Here is an 18,839-nt window from a genome sequence, read left to right on the forward strand (position 1 = left end):
ATCCACAGGACAGGGCTTAGAGGTTGATTATTATCTGGTGTTGTTCTATCCACAGGACAGGGCTTAGAGGTTGATTATCTCTGCAACAAAGGCTCAATTGGCATGGGATAGCTTGTTTTATTTGTGGTGGATGAGGAGAGTTTCTTTGATCACCAGGTTGAAAAGTGTTATATAAATCCAAGCCATTGATGTTGGTTGTGTCACTGGGTCTGTCTGAATCCCTGTACTTGCGCTCTAAATTATACTCTGATTGGGTATGCAAAAATATCAACTTTAGTAGTATGTGAAATTGAAAAATGTTTGTATGCTTTAAACGCTAGGATCATACTCATTTTGGCTTTTCATCCAGTACGAATTTGCTGCATGCTATTGTGGAAGAGTAGCATCTGTTAATAAGACCCAGGTGTGTTTGTCAACAGCTGCTGATCATAGAAGGGGATGGGCTGTACCACAATGAACGGATGTCGGAAAAACACCCAATTAAGCATGAGTTGACTTATTCTCTGTGTGAACCCTTGTAGTATGTTGATATTTGTTGCTTACTGCTAACATTTCTACTAAATAATAGGTTCTAAATAGTATGTAGTATGATTAGTACACAGTATGTAACATAGTTTTAGTAAGTAGTAGGCAAGACAGACTACGTACTGTAGGCCCATCGCACTTAACCTCCATTGACATTGTCGGTGTGAACAGTTAGTCTTTCCCCTCCCCCCAGCCTAGGAACCATCATTTAAAAAAATCTGAAATGGACCAAAATATATAATGTAGCAAATGCAGTTCTTAAATATACTTTAGTTCACCTGCATGTGGTGTCTACCCGGATCCAGCTAAGGCCTTAAAAGCAACCTTCATATTTCAAAAGGGTTCTTCTCGTGATTTTAGACTTTTAGAGTTAGTGTATGGATTCCTCTCCTACCCAACCACCTACTCAGTGAGTATGTTTACATGCAGATCAATAATTGGATATTAAACTGATTATGGCAGTAGGCTGAGTATGGTAATAGTCATGTAAACACTTTACTCTGCTTAACTTAATCAGCAAAAGGTCAAAATCAAAGTATGTAAACGCTGATTAAAACATCTGGTTTTCTGTGCACTCTTTCAAATGATTAATTGGAGAAATAGTTGTCACCTACAGACTTTATATGTCCGAAATCAGAATCAAATAGGCTTCGCAAAAATAACGTTCGCTGTGGTAGAACGTTTATTTTGATTGCCGATTTTCTGCATTTATTGAAGTCCCATCAGCAGTCTGATTTCAGATGTGTCCATGCAAAAAGGATTATAGGGGAAACCGTTCTTCTTGCTAAGCATGTAAACGTTTTAAACAAACTATTATATTAATCTGACTATCCACGAGAATCGTATTATTGTGTGCATGTAACCGTACTCAGTATGAGGATTTACCAGAACACCTCTCTCAAGGCCTACCTTTCACAACACATTCTATTTTTTTTTGTGTGTGTATGATTTTTTGTGTCTTTTTTCCCCGATGAGACCACCATCACTGCCAATACCCCCCTGAAAACATGTGAGTAGAAAAAAACAATCTAAATGTTAAACAGGTTCCCATCTCGTGTGCGTTCACCCCCCTCCACCTCTCTCTCTCCTTTCTATTCCCTCCTCTTTTTCCCCCTTTCTCTCTCGCTCTCTTTCTCTCTCGTTCTTCATTATCATCCCCTGACACCGGTGGAAACAAAGGATCTGTGTGTAATTTAGTCTTAATCATAACACCGTCCCTTCACAGCCATCCAGCCAGTCAGAGCGAGACCGCACACATCAGCCAGCCAGGAGAGAGATGCTCATGTGAAACCGGTCTCTTTATGACTGGTAGGTAATTACTGTCATTAGAACACTCCAGAGTGTGTGTGGACGTGCTGTATAATTGATGGTGAATTAATGTGTGGCAGGCAGTGGATATGAGGGATCCTTCAGCGCTCAGAGAGAGGGGTCTGCTGTCATGCCTGGGGTTCTTGGTGCTACAGTGTATGTGTTAGAAACACAGAACCGCAAAACAGGCTCTGCCAGAGTGAGGGGGGGGCCCCAACATTTCTCGGCCCAAAATCTGTTTTTGTATGGGGGGCAATGACAGAGTGTCGAATTTAGTCAGGATAAACATTAATTGCTATTTTGATATGTGAGGCTGAAATGATCTAATAGAAGTTTGGTAATGCTTAGGTTGTTACCAATGTACTGATGTATAAGTGTGATGCACGTGACATCCCAGCAACTTGGAGAAAAAACACTTAATATCGGAGTTGTCCCTGTTGAAATTTGAATATTCATGAGACTGACATAGCATCTCACTCTCCATTGAATACAGACAGTTGACATCAACACCCCTCATCAAATATTCAAAAAAGTATTCAAATAACGAGATGTATCCCTCAATGCAAAGAGATGAGTAGGCGGGTGCTTGACAGCCCACCGTTCTGCTCTGGACGACAAATGGTCAAATGGTCATAACCATGTCATAACAACTGACATGACTTGTAATAACCTGTCATAATATGGTCAGAACATTGTCATGACCCATACACCTGTTGTGACATATATTGCATTATTTTATGGATGGTTATGACACCTACATAAGAGTGTCAACCCTGCCAAGAAGTTTCCTTTCGTTTAAAAGGTCCTTTCTTAGGTCCTTTGTTGTACAACAGTGTGGTCTACAACAGGTCTAAATATATGTGACAGTGTGGTCTACAACAGGTCTAAATATATGTGACAGTGTGGTCTACAACAGTGTGGTCTACAACAGATCTAAATACATGTGACAGTGTGGTCTACAACAGTGTGGTCTACAACAGGTCTAAATATATGTGACAGTGTGGTCTACAACAGTGTGGTCTACAACAGGTCTAAATATATGTGACAGTGTGGTCTACAACAGTGTGGTTTACAACAGGTCTAAATATATGTGACAGTGTGGTCTACAACAGTGTGGTCTACAACAGTGTGGTCTACAACAGGTCTAAATATATGTGACAGTGTGGTCTACAACAGTGTGGTCTACAACAGTGTGGTCTACAACAGGTCTAAATATATGTGACAGTGTGGTCTACAACAGTGTGGTCTACAACAGTGTGGTCTACAACAGGTCTAAATATATGTGACAGTGTGGTCTACAACAGGTCTAAATATATGTGACAGTGTGGTCTACAACAGATCTAAATATATGTGACAGTGTGGTCTACAACAGGTCTAAATATATGTGACAGTGTGGTCTACAACAGTGTGGTCTACAACAGGTCTAAATATATGTGACAGTGTGGTCTACAACAGTGTGGTCTACAACAGGTCTAAATATATGTGACGGTGTGGTCTACAACAGTGTGGTCTACAATAGATCTAAATATATGTGACAGTGTGGTCTACAACAGTGTGGTCTACAACAGTGTGATCTACAACAGGTCTAAATACATGTGACAGTGTGGTCTACAACAGTGTGGTCTACAACAGGTCTAAATATATGTGACAGTGTGGTCTAAACATGTGACAGTGTGGTCTACAACAGGTCTCTAAAATGTGACAGTGTGGTGACAGTGTGGTCTACAACAGGTCTAAATATATGTGACAGTGTGGTCTACAACAGTGTGGTCTACAACAGGTCTAAATATATGTGACAGTGTGGTCTACAACAGGTCTAAATATATGTGACAGTGTGGTCTACAACGTGTGGTCTACAACAGGTCTAAATATATGTGACAGTGTGGTCTACAACAGTGTGGTCTACAACAGGTCTAAATATATGTGACAGTGTGGTCTACAACAGTGTGGTCTACAACAGGTCTAAATATATGTGACAGTGTGGTCTACAACAGTGTGGTCTACAACAGTGTGGTCTACAACAGGTCTAAATACATGTGACAGTGTGGTCTACAACAGTGTGGTCTACAACAGTGTGGTCTACAACAGTGTGGTCTACAACAGATCTAAATATATGTGACAGTGTGGTCTACAACAGTGTGGTCTACAACAGGTCTAAATATATGTGACAGTGTGGTCTACAACAGTGTGGTCTACAACAGATCTAAATACATGTGACAGTGTGGTCTACAACAGTGTGGTCTACAACAGGTCTAAATATATGTGACAGTGTGGTCTACAACAGTGTGGTCTACAACAGGTCTAAATATATGTGACAGTGTGGTCTACAACAGTGTGGTCTACAACAGATCTAAATATATGTGACAGTGTGGTCTACAACAGTGTGGTCTACAACAGGTCTAAATATATGTGACAGTGTGGTCTACAACAGGTCTAAATACATGTGACAGTGTGGTCTACAACAGGTCTAAATATATGTGACAGTGTGGTCTACAACAGTGTGGTCTACAACAGATCTAAATATATGTGACAGTGTGGTCTACAACAGTGTGGTCTACAACAGGTCTAAATATATGTGACAGTGTGGTCTACAACAGTGTGGTCTACAACAGATCTAAATACATGTGACAGTGTGGTCTACAACAGTGTGGTCTACAACAGGTCTAAATATATGTGACAGTGTGGTCTACAACAGTGTGGTCTACAACAGGTCTAAATATATGTGACAGTGTGGTCTACAACAGTGTGGTCTACAACAGATCTAAATACATGTGACAGTGTGGTCTACAACAGTGTGGTCTACAACAGATCTAAATACATGTGACAGTGTGGTCTACAACAGGTCTAAATACATGTGACAGTGTGGTCTACAACAGTGTGGTCTACGTGCTTTTACACCTGCATTGTTTGCTGTTTGGGGTTTTAGGCTGGGTTTCTGTACAGCACTTTGAGATATCAGCTGATGTACGAAGGGCTATATAAATAAATTTGATTTGATTTGATTTGATTTACAACAGATCTAAATACATGTGACAGTGTGGTCCACAACAGTGTGGTCTACAACAGGTCTAAATACATGTGACAGTGTGGTCTACAACAGGTCTAAATATATGTGACAGTGTGGTCTACAACAGTGTGGTCTACAACAGGTCTAAATACATGTGACATTTTTTTTAGAATATATATTTATTATTTCCCGCAAACCCTACCACCCTTCCTCCAATTGGAGTAAACTAATAAACAATAACACTTAGGCTTCTACCTTCAGTTTATACTTATTATACACATTTTTACAGACACAATCTATTTTACAATAGTAATATTTTGTTTGTTTTTAGTCCTTCCTCTATTTCTGATGTCCATCCAGTTTGATTTGTAGCTGTGCTATTTCAACATTTCTGAACCTATATACATTGTACAGACCCCGTATGTTTTACATTAATTATCTTATTAGTCCCACCCTTCAGCTCCATTCAACACCTCCCATCTATCTCTCAACACCATCCATTTTGGATTTCTATTTCCCATATATTTTTCAACTGTGCTGTGATGCTTCACAAAAGTACTGAACCTTTCTATTCTCATAGCTTCTACAGAGTGTAAATTAAAAATAAATATTTTTGTTAAAATAATTACTCTATTATTGATTGATTGTGGATTTTCAAATCATCCAGTATTGCTATCTGCAGCGTTAGTTCTAGACAAATGTTGCAATTCTTCAGCCATTCCTGGACCTGTGACCAAAACGAGCTACATATGGACAATACTAAAATAAATGATCTAACGAGTCTGCCTCCTCACAGCAAAATCTGCAAGATTGTATCCCCATATATATAACATTCTATTGGTTGCAAAAAGGCTGTATAGTAATATAAATAATATAAAGTTTTGAATCCGACGTTGTTTTGTGTATCTATTCATAAACCATGTGCCATGTAATTGGTACATCGAAAATCTCTTCCCAACTATTTTGCAATTTATATGGCACAGCTGTCAATTTTTTGGTCCTTAAATGAAATTGGTATATGTTTTTATTTATCACACTTTTCTTTAACCATTTATGTTCTTTAATGCAGGGCCGACAGACAAGTTCTTTACTTTTTCTCCCTTCTACTTGCCTCTTACATTTTTTGTGGTAATGCTGCAATTAGTTGGTTATAATTTGGGGTAGAGCAGACATTTCTATATTTCTGTTTGCTGCATGTGTGACATAACTCCACCAGTCCTATTTATATAATTCACAAAAATTCTACATTTTAAAAAAAAATCATCGATTTTTTTTTATTTATTTTTTAAAATAAATTAGTATATTTGAGTTTAACCACAATATTTGTTGTATTATTTGTTCTGTCTTTTCAGGTGGATTCAACTGAAAAAATGTTGTTAGGGCGGAGACACAAACATCGGGTCATTTTATCCATATCTCTGGTTCTGTTAGGGAAGGACAGTGCTGTACACACACACGAAAGAAGGAGAGGATATGTAAATAAACTATAACATGTTAAAAAAAGGATTTAAGAGAGAAAAACAGGGGACATGCTTTAAAGCAGAGCAAAACAGGGAGGTGCAAGTTCAACATCAGACATTTTGTTTGTGTTGCCAATATGAACACAACCCTGACATTGCTTATCTCGCCCTCCTTCCACAGGTGAAGACATTGGAGGAGGAGAACAACTCATTGACCAATCAGGTGAGGACTTTGGAGGAGAAGTACAGCTCGTTGACCACTCAGCTGCTGAGGTCAGAGAGCCGTGGCCAAGACGACGTCCAGCGGCTAGCCAATCAGGAGGAGTGTCTGGTCGTACTGAGGACAGAGTCAGAGACGCTACAGGAGAAGTACAGCAGCAAGGTGCAGGAGGTGAGACAATATTCACCATTTCATTTAACATATTTACTCTATTTAATAATACTGTCCTTCATTGGTGTTGAATGAGGTGAGCTTCCCCCTTTACGTGTCTAGAAAAAGCGCTATTGAAGTCCAATCAATTATTTGTATAATGAATGATATACTACAAATAGTGCGAGTGTAGCGAAATGCTTGTGCTTCTAGTTCCGACAATGCAGTAATAACCAACAAGTAATCTAGCTAACAATTCCAAAACTACTACCTTATAGACACAAGTGTAAGGGGATAAAGAATATGTACAGTGCCTTGCGAAAGTATTCGGCCCCCTTGAACTTTGCGACCTTTTGCCACATTTCAGGCTTCAAACATAAAGATATAAAACTGTATTTTTTTGTGAAGAATCAACAACAAGTGGGACACAATCATGAAGTGGAACGACATTTATTGGATATTTCAAACTTTTTTAACCAATCAAAAACTGAAAAATTGGGCGTGCAAAATTATTCAGCCCCCTTAAGATAATACTTTGTAGCGCCACCTTTTGCTGCGATTACAGCTGTAAGTCGTTTGGGGTATGTCTCTATCAGTTTTGCACATCGAGAGACTGACATTTTTTCCCATTCCTCCTTGCAAAACAGCTCGAGCTCAGTGAGGTTGGATGGAGAGCATTTGTGAACAGCAGTTTTCAGTTGTTTCCACAGATTCTCGATTGGATTCAGGTCTGGACTTTGACTTGGCCAATCTAACACCTGGATATGTTTATTTTTGAACCATTCCATTGTAGATTTTGCTTTATGTTTTGGATCATTGTCTTGTTGGAAGACAAATCTCTGTCCCAGTCTCAGGTCTTTTGCAGACGCCATCAGGTTTTCTTCCAGAATGGTCCTGTATTTGGCTCCGTCCATCTTCCCATCAATTTTAACCATCTTCCCTGTCCCTGCTGAAGAAAAGCAGGCCCAAACCATGATGCTGCCACCACCATGTTTGACAGTGGGGACGGTGTGTTCAGGGTGATGAGCTGCATTGCTTTTACGCCAAACATAACATTTTGCATTGTTGCCAAAAAGTTCAATTTTGGTTTCATCTGACCAGAGCACCTTCTTCCACATGTTTGGTGTGTCTCCCAGGTGGCTTGTGGCAAACTTTAAATGACACTTTTTATGGATATCTTTAAGAAATGGCTTTCTTCTTGCCACTCTTCCATAAAGGCCAGATTTGTGCAATATACGACTGATTGTTGTCCTATGGACAGTCTCCCACCTCAGCTGTAGATCTCTGCAGTTCATCCAGAGTGATCATGGGCCTCTTGGCTTCATCTCTGATCAGTCTTCTCCTTATATGAGCTGAAAGTTTAGAGGGACGGCCAGGTCTTGGTAGATTTGCAGTGGTCTGATATTCCTTCCATTTCAATATTATCGCTTACACAGTGCTCCTTGGGATGTTTAAAGCTTGGGAAATCTTTTTGTATCCAAATCCGGCTTTAAACTTCTTCACAACAGTATCTCGGACCTGCCTGGTGTGTTCCTTGTTCTTCATGATGCTCTCTGCGCTTTTAACGGACCTCTGAGACTATCACAGTGCAGGTGCATTGATACGGAGACTTGATTACACACAGGTGGATTGTATTTATCATCATTTGTCATTTAGGTCAACATTGGATCATTCAGAGATCCTCACTGAAGTTCTGGAGAGAGTTTGCTGCACTGAAAGTAAAGGGGCTGAATAATTTTGCACGCCCAATAAATGTTGTTCCACTTCATGATTGTGTCCCACTTGTTGTTGATTCTTCACAAAAAAATACAGTTTTATATATTTATGTTTGAAGGCTGAAATGTGGCAAAAGGTCGCAAAGTTCAAGGGGGCCGAATACTTTCGCAAGGCACTGTACATAAAGATATATGAATGAGTGATGGTACAGAGCGGCATAGGCAAGATACAGTAGATGGTCTTGAGTGCAGTATATACATATGAGATGAGTATATAAACAAAGTGGCATAGTTAAAGTGGCTAGTGATACATGTATTACATAAGGATGCAGTAGATGATAGAGTACAGTATATACGTATACATATGAGATGAATAATGTAGGGTATGTAAACATTATATTAGGTAGCATTGTTTAAAGTGGCTCGTGATATATTTTACATAATTTCCCATCAATTCCCATTATTAAAGTGGCTGGAGTTGAGTCAGTGTGTTGGCAGCAGCCTCTCAATGTTAGTGGTGGCTGTTTAACAGTCTGATGGCCTTGAGATAGAAGCTGTTTTTCAGTCTCTCGGTCCCAGCTTTGATGCACCTGTACTGACCTCGCCTTCTGGATGATAGCGGGGTGAACAGGCAGTGGCTCGGGTGGTTGCTGTCCTTGATGATCTTTATGGCCTTCCTGTGACATCGGGTGGTGTAGGTGTCCTGGAGGGCAGGTAGTTTGCCCCCGGTGATGCGTTGTGCAGACCTCACTACCCTCTGGAGAGCCTTACGGTTGTAGGCGGAGCAGTTGCCGTACCAGGCGGTGATACAGCCCAACAGGATGCTCTCGATTGTGCATCTGTAGAAGTTTGTGAGTGCTTTTGGTGACAAGCCGAATTTCTTCAGCCTCCTGAGGTTGAAGAGGCGCTGCTGTATTCACTACTGAATGATAATGGCATTACTATCATCAGGATGCAGCAGTTAGAATTGTCATCACTTGATGTTGCTGATACTAAAATATCAACAATACAAGAGAGAGTCATCTGGCTTTTGTAATGCTTATTTATTGGTTAGAGAGGAACATTGGGGTGTTTAACCCCAGAACGGTTCACATCAGAAAGTTTAGTTCATTACAGCATTACATCATTGCTGTATTCACACAGGGAAGAGCAGGAAGCCACTGAAGGTGTTGTGGTTATTACTATTATCCCAGAGACCACGGCCTGCAGAGAGACGCATGTAGACCACATCTCCCTCATCCAGCTCTAGAGACAAAGCATTAGATATGTACTCATAATACTGATCATTGGTGTCATTATTAAACATCTGTCTCTTGTCATTGTGGTAAGGGTAAACAGCCATGGCTTTCCCAGTGCGGTTTTCAAAGGCGGTGAACCTGAAGTAGTAGACTCCTCTCACTGGTGCTGTGATGATACCGGTATCAGAGGAGAAGCAGGAAGTGATCATCACTGCCCATCTCTCAGACACAGTTAGTAACACTGGACTGTAGCTTGATTCAGTGTGTGTTGGATTAGTGTGGTCAGTACTTGTAGTTGTGTCATAGGCCCTGCCAGTGTTGGTGAAGACTTTATTGTAGATCAGTGTGGTGTCAGTATTGAAGGGTCCTACCCCTCCTGAACGAGTCAAAGCAGCAGAGAGACCACTTTTGTCTGTGAACACAGGAAGAAAACACAAGAGTCTAAGGCTTCAGTCTCACACGGTTTACTTGTTTAATTGATATTTGATAAGCTCAAATCGTGGCTCTTCTACCATGTCTTCACTGTCCTTCAGTCTGGACTCAATGTTATTCAGTTCAGTCTTGGTGACAGTCAACTCCACTCTCTGTTCCACCACCATGTCTCATCTCCTTCAGCTCAGTCAGGATGTCAGGGGTGGTGGTGGTCTGACCGCTCGTCTGTTTGTGTGTCGTCTCTCTTGCTTCAGTCCCTTGGCTTTCAATCTGAATCTCTCTCACCTTTCTCTCTCCCCCTTCACTGTGACCCTGTTGAGTGATGTCATTCTCTCTGACCCCTCCACTCTCTCCCTGACTCCTTGCTCCAGACACACAGTATAGCAACATCAGCAGACCTACAGCACCACTTATTCTGAAATGATAAATCTTTTAGACATGATGTATTCTATAGGCACAGTCCCCTTCCTTATACATGCACAAGTTAGCGAGCCATGAGAATTTAACATGTGTTTCTGACATAAGTTGTACAACTAAAGCCAAATATTCTGATAACGTGAAACACTGGGTGAGCTGACCTCAAGGACATTTCAATCTGACACCTGTGAAAGGCTGAGAACTCAACCTGTTATTCAGTTGAAGCTCTGTTTTTATCTCCGTCAAGTCTGTACTGGTGCTGTGAAGCTCTGTTTTTATCTCCGTCAAGTCTGTACTGGTGCTGTGAAGCTCTGTTTTTATCTCCGTCAAGTCTGTACTGGTGCTGTAGAGCTCTGTTTTTATCTCCGTCAAGTCTGTACTGGTGCTGTGAAGCTCTGTTTTTATCTCCGTCAAGTCTGTACTGGTGCTGTGAAGCTCTGTTTTTATCTCCGTCAAGTCTGTACCGGTGCTGTGAAGCTCTGTTTTTATCTCCGTCAAGTCTGTACCGGTGCTGTGAAGCTCTGTTTTTATCTCCGTCAAGTCTGTACTGGTGCTGTGAAGCTCTGTTTTTATCTCCGTCAAGTCTGTACTGGTGCTGTGAAGCTCTGTTTTTATCTCCGTCAAGTCTGTACTGGTGCTGTGAAGCTCTGTTTTTATCTCCGTCAAGTCTGTACTGGTGCTGTGAAGCTCTGTTTTTATCTCCGCCAAGTCTGTACTGGTGCTGTGGAGCTCTGTTTTTATCTCCGTCAAGTCTGTACTGGTGCCGTGGAGCTCTGTTTTTATCTCCGTCAAGTCTGTACTGGTGCTGTGAAGCTCTGTTTTTATCTCCGTCAAGTCTGTACTGGTGCTGTGGAGCTCTGTTTTTATCTCCGTCAAGTCTGTACTGGTGCTGTGGAGCTCTGTTTTTATCTCCGTCAAGTCTGTACTGGTGCTGTGAAGCTCTGTTTTATTATCTCCGTCAAGTCTGTACTGGTGCTGTGAAGCTCTGTTTTTATCTCCGTCAAGTCTGTACTGGTGCTGTGGAGCTCTGTTTTTATCTCCGTCAAGTCTGTACTGGTGCTGTGGAGCTCTGTTTTTATCTCTGTCAAGTCTGTACTGGTGCTGTGGAGCTCTGTTTTTATGTCCGTCAAGTCTGTACTGGTGCTGTGGAGCTCTGTTTTTATCCCCGTCAAGTCTGTACTGGTGCTGTAGAGCTCTGTTTTTATCTCTGTCAAGTCTGTACTGGTGCTGTGGAGGTCTGTTTTTATGTCCGTCAAGTCTGTACTGGTGCTGTGGAGCTCTGTTTTTATCTCCGTCAAGTCTGTACTGGTGCTGTGAAGCTCTGTTTTTATCTCTGTCAAGTCTGTACTGGTGCTGTAGAGCTCTGTTTTTATCTCTGTCAAGTCTGTACTGGTGCTGTGGAGCTCTGTTTTTATCTCCGTCAAGTCTGTACTGGTGCTGTGAAGCTCTGTTTTTATCTCCGTCAAGTCTGTACTGGTGCTGTGAAGCTCTGTTTTTATCTCCGTCAAGTCTGTACTGGTGCTGTAGAGCTCTGTTTTTATCTCCGTCAAGTCTGTACTGGTGCTGTAGAGCTCTGTTTTTATCTCTGTCAAGACTGTACTGGTGCTGTGGAGCTCTGTTTTTATGTCCGTCAAGTCTGTACTGGTGCTGTGGAGCTCTGTTTTTATCTCCGTCAAGTCTGTACTGGTGCTGTGGAGCTCTGTTTTTATCTCCGTCAAGTCTGTACTGGTGCTGTGGAGCTCTGTTTTTATCTCCGTCAAGTCTGTACTGGTGCTGTGGAGCTCTGTTTTTATCTCCGTCAAGTCTGTACTGGTGCTGTGGAGCTCTGTTTTTATCTCCGTCAAGTCTGTACTGGTGCTGTGGAGCTCTGTTTTTATCTCTGTCAAGTCTGTACTGGTGCTGTGGAGCTCTGTTTTTATCTCTGTCAAGTCTGTACTGGTGCTGTAGAGCTCTGTTTTTATCTCCGTCAAGTCTGTACTGGTGCTGTGGAGCTCTGTTTTTATCTCCGTCAAGTCTGTACTGGTGCTGTGGAGCTCTGTTTTTATCTCTGTCAAGTCTGTACTGGTGCTGTGGAGCTCTGTTTTTATCTCTGTCAAGTCTGTACTGGTGCTGTAGAGCTCTGTTTTTATCTCCGTCAAGTCTGTACTGGTGCTGTAGAGCTCTGTTTTTATCTCCGTCAAGTCTGTACTGGTGCTGTGGAGCTCTGTTTTTATCTCCGTCAAGTCTGTACTGGTGCTGTGGAGCTCTGTTTTTATCTCTGTCAAGTCTGTACTGGTGCTGTGGAGCTCTGTTTTTATCTCTGTCAAGTCTGTACTGGTGCTGTAGAGCTCTGTTTTTATCTCCGTCAAGTCTGTACTGGTGCTGTGAAGCTCTGTTTTTATCTCCGTCAAGTCTGTACTGGTGCTGTGGAGCTCTGTTTTATCTCCGTCAAGTCTGTACTGGTGCTGTGAAGCTCTGTTTTTATCTCCGCCAAGTCTGTACTGGTGCTGTGGAGCTCTGTTTTTATCTCCGCCAAGTCTGTACTGGTGCTGTGGAGCTCTGTTTTTATCTCCGTCAAGTCTGTACCGGTGCTGTGAAGCTCTGTTTTTATCTCCGTCAAGTCTGTACTGGTGCTGTGAAGCTCTGTTTTATCTCCGTCAAGTCTGTACTGGTGCTGTGAAGCTCTGTTTTTATCTCCGTCAAGTCTGTACTGGTGCTGTGAAGCTCTGTTTTTATCTCCGTCAAGTCTGTACTGGTGCTGTGAAGCTCTGTTTTTATCTCCGCCAAGTCTGTACTGGTGCTGTGGAGCTCTGTTTTTATCTCCGTCAAGTCTGTACTGGTGCCGTGGAGCTCTGTTTTTATCTCCGTCAAGTCTGTACTGGTGCTGTGAAGCTCTGTTTTTATCTCCGTCAAGTCTGTACTGGTGCTGTGGAGCTCTGTTTTTATCTCCGTCAAGTCTGTACTGGTGCTGTGGAGCTCTGTTTTTATCTCCGTCAAGTCTGTACTGGTGCTGTGGAGCTCTGTTTTTATCTCCGTCAAGTCTGTACTGGTGCTGTGAAGCTCTGTTTTATTATCTCCGTCAAGTCTGTACTGGTGCTGTGAAGCTCTGTTTTTATCTCCGTCAAGTCTGTACTGGTGCTGTGGAGCTCTGTTTTTATCTCCGTCAAGTCTGTACTGGTGCTGTGGAGCTCTGTTTTTATCTCTGTCAAGTCTGTACTGGTGCTGTGGAGCTCTGTTTTTATGTCCGTCAAGTCTGTACTGGTGCTGTGGAGCTCTGTTTTTATCCCCGTCAAGTCTGTACTGGTGCTGTAGAGCTCTGTTTTTATCTCTGTCAAGTCTGTACTGGTGCTGTGGAGGTCTGTTTTTATGTCCGTCAAGTCTGTACTGGTGCTGTGGAGCTCTGTTTTTATCTCCGTCAAGTCTGTACTGGTGCTGTGAAGCTCTGTTTTTATCTCTGTCAAGTCTGTACTGGTGCTGTAGAGCTCTGTTTTTATCTCTGTCAAGTCTGTACTGGTGCTGTGGAGCTCTGTTTTTATCTCCGTCAAGTCTGTACTGGTGCTGTGAAGCTCTGTTTTTATCTCCGTCAAGTCTGTACTGGTGCTGTGAAGCTCTGTTTTTATCTCCGTCAAGTCTGTACTGGTGCTGTAGAGCTCTGTTTTTATCTCCGTCAAGTCTGTACTGGTGCTGTAGAGCTCTGTTTTTATCTCTGTCAAGACTGTACTGGTGCTGTGGAGCTCTGTTTTATGTCCGTCAAGTCTGTACTGGTGCTGTGGAGCTCTGTTTTTATCTCCGTCAAGTCTGTACTGGTGCTGTGGAGCTCTGTTTTTATCTCCGTCAAGTCTGTACTGGTGCTGTGGAGCTCTGTTTTTATCTCCGTCAAGTCTGTACTGGTGCTGTGGAGCTCTGTTTTTATCTTAGTCTGTACTGGTGCTGTGGAGCTCTGTTTTTATCTCCGTCAAGTCTGTACTGGTGCTGTGGAGCTCTGTTTTTATCTCTGTCAAGTCTGTACTGGTGCTGTGGAGCTCTGTTTTTATCTCTGTCAAGTCTGTACTGGTGCTGTAGAGCTCTGTTTTTATCTCCGTCAAGTCTGTACTGGTGCTGTGGAGCTCTGTTTTTATCTCCGTCAAGTCTGTACTGGTGCTGTGGAGCTCTGTTTTTATCTCTGTCAAGTCTGTACTGGTGCTGTGGAGCTCTGTTTTATCTCTGTCAAGTCTGTACTGGTGCTGTAGAGCTCTGTTTTTATCTCCGTCAAGTCTGTACTGGTGCTGTAGAGCTCTGTTTTTATCTCCGTCAAGTCTGTACTGGTGCTGTGGAGCTCTGTTTTTATCTCCGTCAAGTCTGTACTGGTGCTGTGGAGCTCTGTTTTTATCTCTGTCAAGTCTGTACTGGTGCTGTGGAGCTCTGTTTTTATCTCTGTCAAGTCTGTACTGGTGCTGTAGAGCTCTGTTTTTATCTCCGTCAAGTCTGTACTGGTGCTGTGAAGCTCTGTTTTTATCTCCGTCAAGTCTGTACTGGTGCTGTGGAGCTCTGTTTTTATCTCCGTCAAGTCTGTACTGGTGCTGTGAAGCTCTGTTTTTATCTCCGCCAAGTCTGTACTGGTGCTGTGGAGCTCTGTTTTTATCTCCGCCAAGTCTGTACTGGTGCTGTGGAGCTCTGTTTTTATCTCCGTCAAGTCTGTACCGGTGCTGTGAAGCTCTGTTTTTATCTCCGTCAAGTCTGTACTGGTGCTGTGAAGCTCTGTTTTTATCTCCGTCAAGTCTGTACTGGTGCTGTGAAGCTCTGTTTTATCTCCGTCAAGTCTGTACTGGTGCTGTGAAGCTCTGTTTTTATCTCCGTCAAGTCTGTACTGGTGCTGTGAAGCTCTGTTTTTATCTCCGCCAAGTCTGTACTGGTGCTGTGGAGCTCTGTTTTTATCTCCGTCAAGTCTGTACTGGTGCCGTGGAGCTCTGTTTTTATCTCCGTCAAGTCTGTACTGGTGCTGTGAAGCTCTGTTTTTATCTCCGTCAAGTCTGTACTGGTGCTGTGGAGCTCTGTTTTTATCTCCGTCAAGTCTGTACTGGTGCTGTGGAGCTCTGTTTTTATCTCCGTCAAGTCTGTACTGGTGCTGTGAAGCTCTGTTTTATTATCTCCGTCAAGTCTGTACTGGTGCTGTGAAGCTCTGTTTTTATCTCCGTCAAGTCTGTACTGGTGCTGTGGAGCTCTGTTTTTATCTCCGTCAAGTCTGTACTGGTGCTGTGGAGCTCTGTTTTTATCTCTGTCAAGTCTGTACTGGTGCTGTGGAGCTCTGTTTTTATGTCCGTCAAGTCTGTACTGGTGCTGTGGAGCTCTGTTTTTATCCCCGTCAAGTCTGTACTGGTGCTGTAGAGCTCTGTTTTTATCTCTGTCAAGTCTGTACTGGTGCTGTGGAGGTCTGTTTTTATGTCCGTCAAGTCTGTACTGGTGCTGTGGAGCTCTGTTTTTATCTCCGTCAAGTCTGTACTGGTGCTGTGAAGCTCTGTTTTTATCTCTGTCAAGTCTGTACTGGTGCTGTAGAGCTCTGTTTTTATCTCTGTCAAGTCTGTACTGGTGCTGTGGAGCTCTGTTTTTATCTCCGTCAAGTCTGTACTGGTGCTGTGAAGCTCTGTTTTTATCTCCGTCAAGTCTGTACTGGTGCTGTGAAGCTCTGTTTTTATCTCCGTCAAGTCTGTACTGGTGCTGTAGAGCTCTGTTTTTATCTCCGTCAAGTCTGTACTGGTGCTGTAGAGCTCTGTTTTTATCTCTGTCAAGACTGTACTGGTGCTGTGGAGCTCTGTTTTTATGTCCGTCAAGTCTGTACTGGTGCTGTGGAGCTCTGTTTTTATCTCCGTCAAGTCTGTACTGGTGCTGTGGAGCTCTGTTTTTATCTCCGTCAAGTCTGTACTGGTGCTGTGGAGCTCTGTTTTTATCTCCGTCAAGTCTGTACTGGTGCTGTGGAGCTCTGTTTTTATCTCCGTCAAGTCTGTACTGGTGCTGTGGAGCTCTGTTTTTATCTCCGTCAAGTCTGTACTGGTGCTGTGGAGCTCTGTTTTTATCTCCGTCAAGTCTGTACTGGTGCTGTGGAGCTCTGTTTTTATCTCTGTCAAGTCTGTACTGGTGCTGTAGAGCTCTGTTTTTATCTCCGTCAAGTCTGTACTGGTGCTGTGGAGCTCTGTTTTTATCTCCGTCAAGTCTGTACTGGTGCTGTGGAGCTCTGTTTTTATCTCTGTCAAGTCTGTACTGGTGCTGTGGAGCTCTGTTTTTATCTCTGTCAAGTCTGTACTGGTGCTGTAGAGCTCTGTTTTTATCTCCGTCAAGTCTGTACTGGTGCTGTAGAGCTCTGTTTTTATCTCCGTCAAGTCTGTACTGGTGCTGTGGAGCTCTGTTTTTATCTCCGTCAAGTCTGTACTGGTGCTGTGGAGCTCTGTTTTTATCTCTGTCAAGTCTGTACTGGTGCTGTGGAGCTCTGTTTTTATCTCCGTCAAGTCTGTACTGGTGCTGTGGAGCTCTGTTTTTATCTCCGTCAAGTCTGTACTGGTGCTGTGGAGCTCTGTTTTTATCTCCGTCAAGTCTGTACTGGTGCTGTGGAGCTCTGTTTTTATCTCCGTCAAGTCTGTACTGGTGCTGTGAAGCTCTGTTTTTATCTCCGCCAAGTCTGTACTGGTGCTGTGGAGCTCTGTTTTTATCTCCGCCAAGTCTGTACTGGTGCTGTGGAGCTCTGTTTTTATCTCTGTCAAGTCTGTACTGGTGCTGTGGAGCTCTGTTTTTATCTCTGTCAAGTCTGTACTGGTGCTGTAGAGCTCTGTTTTTATCTCTGTCAAGACTGTACTGGTGCTGTGGAGCTCTGTTTTTATCTCCGTCAAGTCTGTACTGGTGCTGTGAAGCTCTGTTTTTATCTCCGTCAAGTCTGTACTGGTGCTGTGAAGCTCTGTTTTTATCTCCGTCAAGTCTGTACTGGTGCTGTGAAGCTCTGTTTTTATCTCCGTCAAGTCTGTACTGGTGCTGTGGAGCTCTGTTTTTATCTCCGTCAAGTCTGTACTGGTGCTGTGAAGCTCTGTTTTTATCTCCGTCAAGTCTGTACTGGTGCTGTGGAGCTCTGTTTTTATCTCCGTCAAGTCTGTACTGGTGCTGTGAAGCTATGTTTTTGTTTGAAACTCAACCAAGATCTTTAATTAGACCCTTAAAAGTTTAGGAAAATCGATCAACAATCCAACCGTTGATTTCTTAACAGATTCCCAAACACATTTGAGTTGTCTGTGGGGTGTCATGTATAAAGGTCATATCTCTGTAAGCGTTAGAATTACGTTAAGGGTTAGGGTTAGGAGCTAGGTTTAGGGTTAGGATTAAGGTTAGTTTTTGGGCTAAGGTTAGGGTAAGAGTATGGGTTAGGGGTTAGGGAAAAGAGGATTTTGAATGGGACTGAATTGTGTGTCCCCACAAGGTTAGCTGTACAAGGCTGTGTGTGTGTGTTATAGCTGGACACACTGCGGTTGGAGGTGGAGGGGGCGTACTCTGACAACGTGCACCTCCGCCAGGAGAGCCAGGGGGTCATGGCCAACGTCAACCGCTGGGTCAAAGAGCAAAGGTGGGTAGGACACCAACACATAGCAGATACATAGTAGGAAACACCCACACACACTCTCTGATTGCCAGCCCAGTATGATGCATCTCTGTGTGTGTGTGTCAGGGTTGCCAGTGAGAGTCTAGCTGCTAAGATCAGAGGTCAGAACAAGGTGCTGCTCATCATCAGTGAGGAGAAACAGTGAGTACATCATTCACATACTGTATACCGTACTTATCATTATACTGTCTATCTTGCCGTTATATACACTACCGGTCAAAGCTACCCATTCAAGGGTTTTTCTTTATTTTATACTATTTTATACATTGTAGAATAATAGTGAATACATCAAAACTATGAAATAACACATATGGAATCATGTAGTAACCAAAAAAGTGTTAAACAAATCCAAATATATTTTATATTTGAGATTCTTCAAATAGCCACCCCTTTCCTTGATGACAGCTTTGCACACTCTTGGCTTTGCACACTCCAACAGCCAGTTGGAGTTTGCCAAAAGGCACCTAAAGGACTCAGATAATGAGAAACAAGATTATCTGGTCTGATGAAACCAAGATTGAACTCTTTAGCCTGAATGCCAAGCGTCACGTCTGGAGGAAACCTGGCACCATCCCTACGGTGAAGCATGGTGGCAGCAGCATCATGCTGCAGGGATGTTTCTCAGCGGCAGGGACTGGGAAACTAGTCAGGATCGAGGGAAAGATTAATGGAGCATAGTACAGAGAGATCCTTAATTAAAACCTGCTCCAGAGCGCTCAGGACCTCAGACTGAGGCGAAAGTTCACCTTCCAACAGGACAACGACCCTAAGCA

General features: G+C 42.9%; 1 protein-coding gene across 37 annotated transcripts in view; it reads left to right on the plus strand.

The window, feature by feature from the left end:
* Positions 1 to 18,839, plus strand: part of LOC118374629 (trichohyalin-like) — a 127,190-nt gene that overhangs the window by 75,804 nt on the left and 32,547 nt on the right. For all 37 annotated transcript variants that reach the window (XM_052483559.1, XM_052483564.1, XM_052483560.1 and 34 more), the window contains 3 exons: positions 6,482 to 6,691; positions 17,921 to 18,030; positions 18,133 to 18,207. In XM_052483559.1, coding sequence (XP_052339519.1) covers positions 6,482 to 6,691; positions 17,921 to 18,030; positions 18,133 to 18,207 — 395 coding nt within the window. The remainder of the gene's footprint in view (positions 1 to 6,481; positions 6,692 to 17,920; positions 18,031 to 18,132; positions 18,208 to 18,839) is intronic.

This window comes from Oncorhynchus keta, chromosome 28 (genome assembly GCF_023373465.1).
Source record: "Oncorhynchus keta strain PuntledgeMale-10-30-2019 chromosome 28, Oket_V2, whole genome shotgun sequence".
Taxonomy (NCBI): Eukaryota; Metazoa; Chordata; class Actinopteri; order Salmoniformes; family Salmonidae; genus Oncorhynchus; species Oncorhynchus keta.